The 1655-nt window shown below is 34.8% G+C and overlaps 1 protein-coding gene across 1 annotated transcript in view; it reads left to right on the top strand.

Moving 5' to 3' along the window:
• The window catches only part of LOC119593831 (palmitoyltransferase akr1-like), a gene marked incomplete at its 5' end in the record, with an annotated part of 11294 nt that overhangs the window by 4556 nt on the left and 5083 nt on the right, over positions 1 to 1655 (top strand). The window contains 3 exon segments of the mRNA XM_037942861.1: positions 272 to 379; positions 795 to 933; positions 1463 to 1597. Coding sequence (XP_037798789.1) covers positions 272 to 379; positions 795 to 933; positions 1463 to 1597 — 382 coding nt within the window.

Below are 1655 nucleotides of genomic sequence, written 5' to 3'. Positions count from 1 at the left end.
CCTTTGAGTTTATCACATCAATTTTATATAGTGAAAAGATATCACATGTAGGAGAGACTGCATATAATTCAAAATCTGTGTACATGAATACTTCTTAAAGTTTTAATAAGGTTACCAGAATGGCTTGCCCAGTATTCAAACAAACGAAAACATTGACCCCACAATTCTAATTTTTATTACATGCAAGCCAACTTGAAAGCAATCCTGGTTATTTTTCAGCTCCATTTGGTTGATAAGTTTTATGTATTCTCCTTTCACGGTTTGAATACAGGCTATGACGGCAGAACGGCCCTTCAGAAGGCGGTAATGGTGGGGAATCTACCAGTCGTGAGAATGCTTCTTCAGTATGGAGCAGACCCAAACCTAAGGGCTCAGTCTGGTATGACATAAAGGGATAATACTTTGTGATTTTTTCTTGTTTGTATTTTGTATTTATTTGTAAGCAAGAATAGGATTACATGTTAATTTTTTTTTTCATGTTTTTTTTATGGATGAGTTATGTTGGGTATATATATTTTTTTAATCGTATAATGGAATAAGTTCTTAAAGTCTTTGTGATAGGAGGATTTTGAGATCTAAAGAGAGCAAGGGTGAAAATAAATGTTAATTTTATAAAACTGATCATAAACTTTATTTTATTACATAGACTAGATGCAAGAATTTACACTGAGAGACATTTGCAGGTACTTTGACAGTGTTGCATTAATGTTATATGCACTGTGGATATCATTTTTAAAAATTTCCATCTCTCCATTACACAAGTTACTGAAATAGCATTCCTTTTTATGACACAGGCGAGACTGCAGTTCATGTTGCTTGTTGTCGCGGCTTCCTGAACGTGGTGGTCACACTGTTCAAGCATGGAGGTGACCCCATGATTCTGGATAGTTCCGGGAGAGTTGCAGTACATTGTGCGGCCATTGCTGGATCCCTGTAAGCCGATCTTTTAGTTTTGTAAGGGGGTGTTCTTGATATTGTTTTTTTCTTTTGTTGAAATTAGTTTATTGTAATAACTTTGGTTATGTCTGCTAATTGGATCGCAGATTGTTTTGTTTAGTATTATATATTAGGATTGCTTATTCATGGAAACCAGTTGACATTATATATTATTACTTTTAGCAAGCTGTACATAGATATAAGTAAGGGAAAGAAGACAAAAAGTTATTTGAAGTATATTGAAGACTTGCACTGTACTCTCTGCTGGTAGTAATGAGATGTAGAATACATTTGTTTTTAAGGTATGTAATTGTACTAAGATAAATTTGATGAATCTTTTACCAGGTGGTAGAGATGCATTCCTTATAAGCAAGAATAAGATCACCAAATTATGCTTATTAAAAAGAGGGGGTAGCCTATACTCAAGCTATTTACCTTTGGTCTGTGTAAATTCTTATTTTGATTATAAGTTAGTATAAGAGCAATACAGATCAGGGATCATTATCTGTGCCTTATTCTTCAACAGGTTGTTAATACAGTATTTAGCTGAAGTGTGTGAGGTTAACCTTGAAGCCGAGGATAGCCGTGGCTGCACCCCATTGCACATTGCAGCTGCCTGTGGTCATCTAGATCTTGTGCAATATCTTGTGAATAAAAAAAAGCAAGTTTGGTTTTGGTGCCTCTGTTTGTTTCTATGCCCTTTGAGTAAAAATGTAGAC

The sequence above is a fragment of the Penaeus monodon genome, chromosome 32 (genome assembly GCF_015228065.2).
Source record: "Penaeus monodon isolate SGIC_2016 chromosome 32, NSTDA_Pmon_1, whole genome shotgun sequence".
NCBI classification, from domain to species: domain Eukaryota; kingdom Metazoa; phylum Arthropoda; class Malacostraca; order Decapoda; family Penaeidae; genus Penaeus; species Penaeus monodon.
Note: the sequence above shows the minus strand (reverse complement) of the source record. Positions and strands in the feature narration are given on the sequence as shown.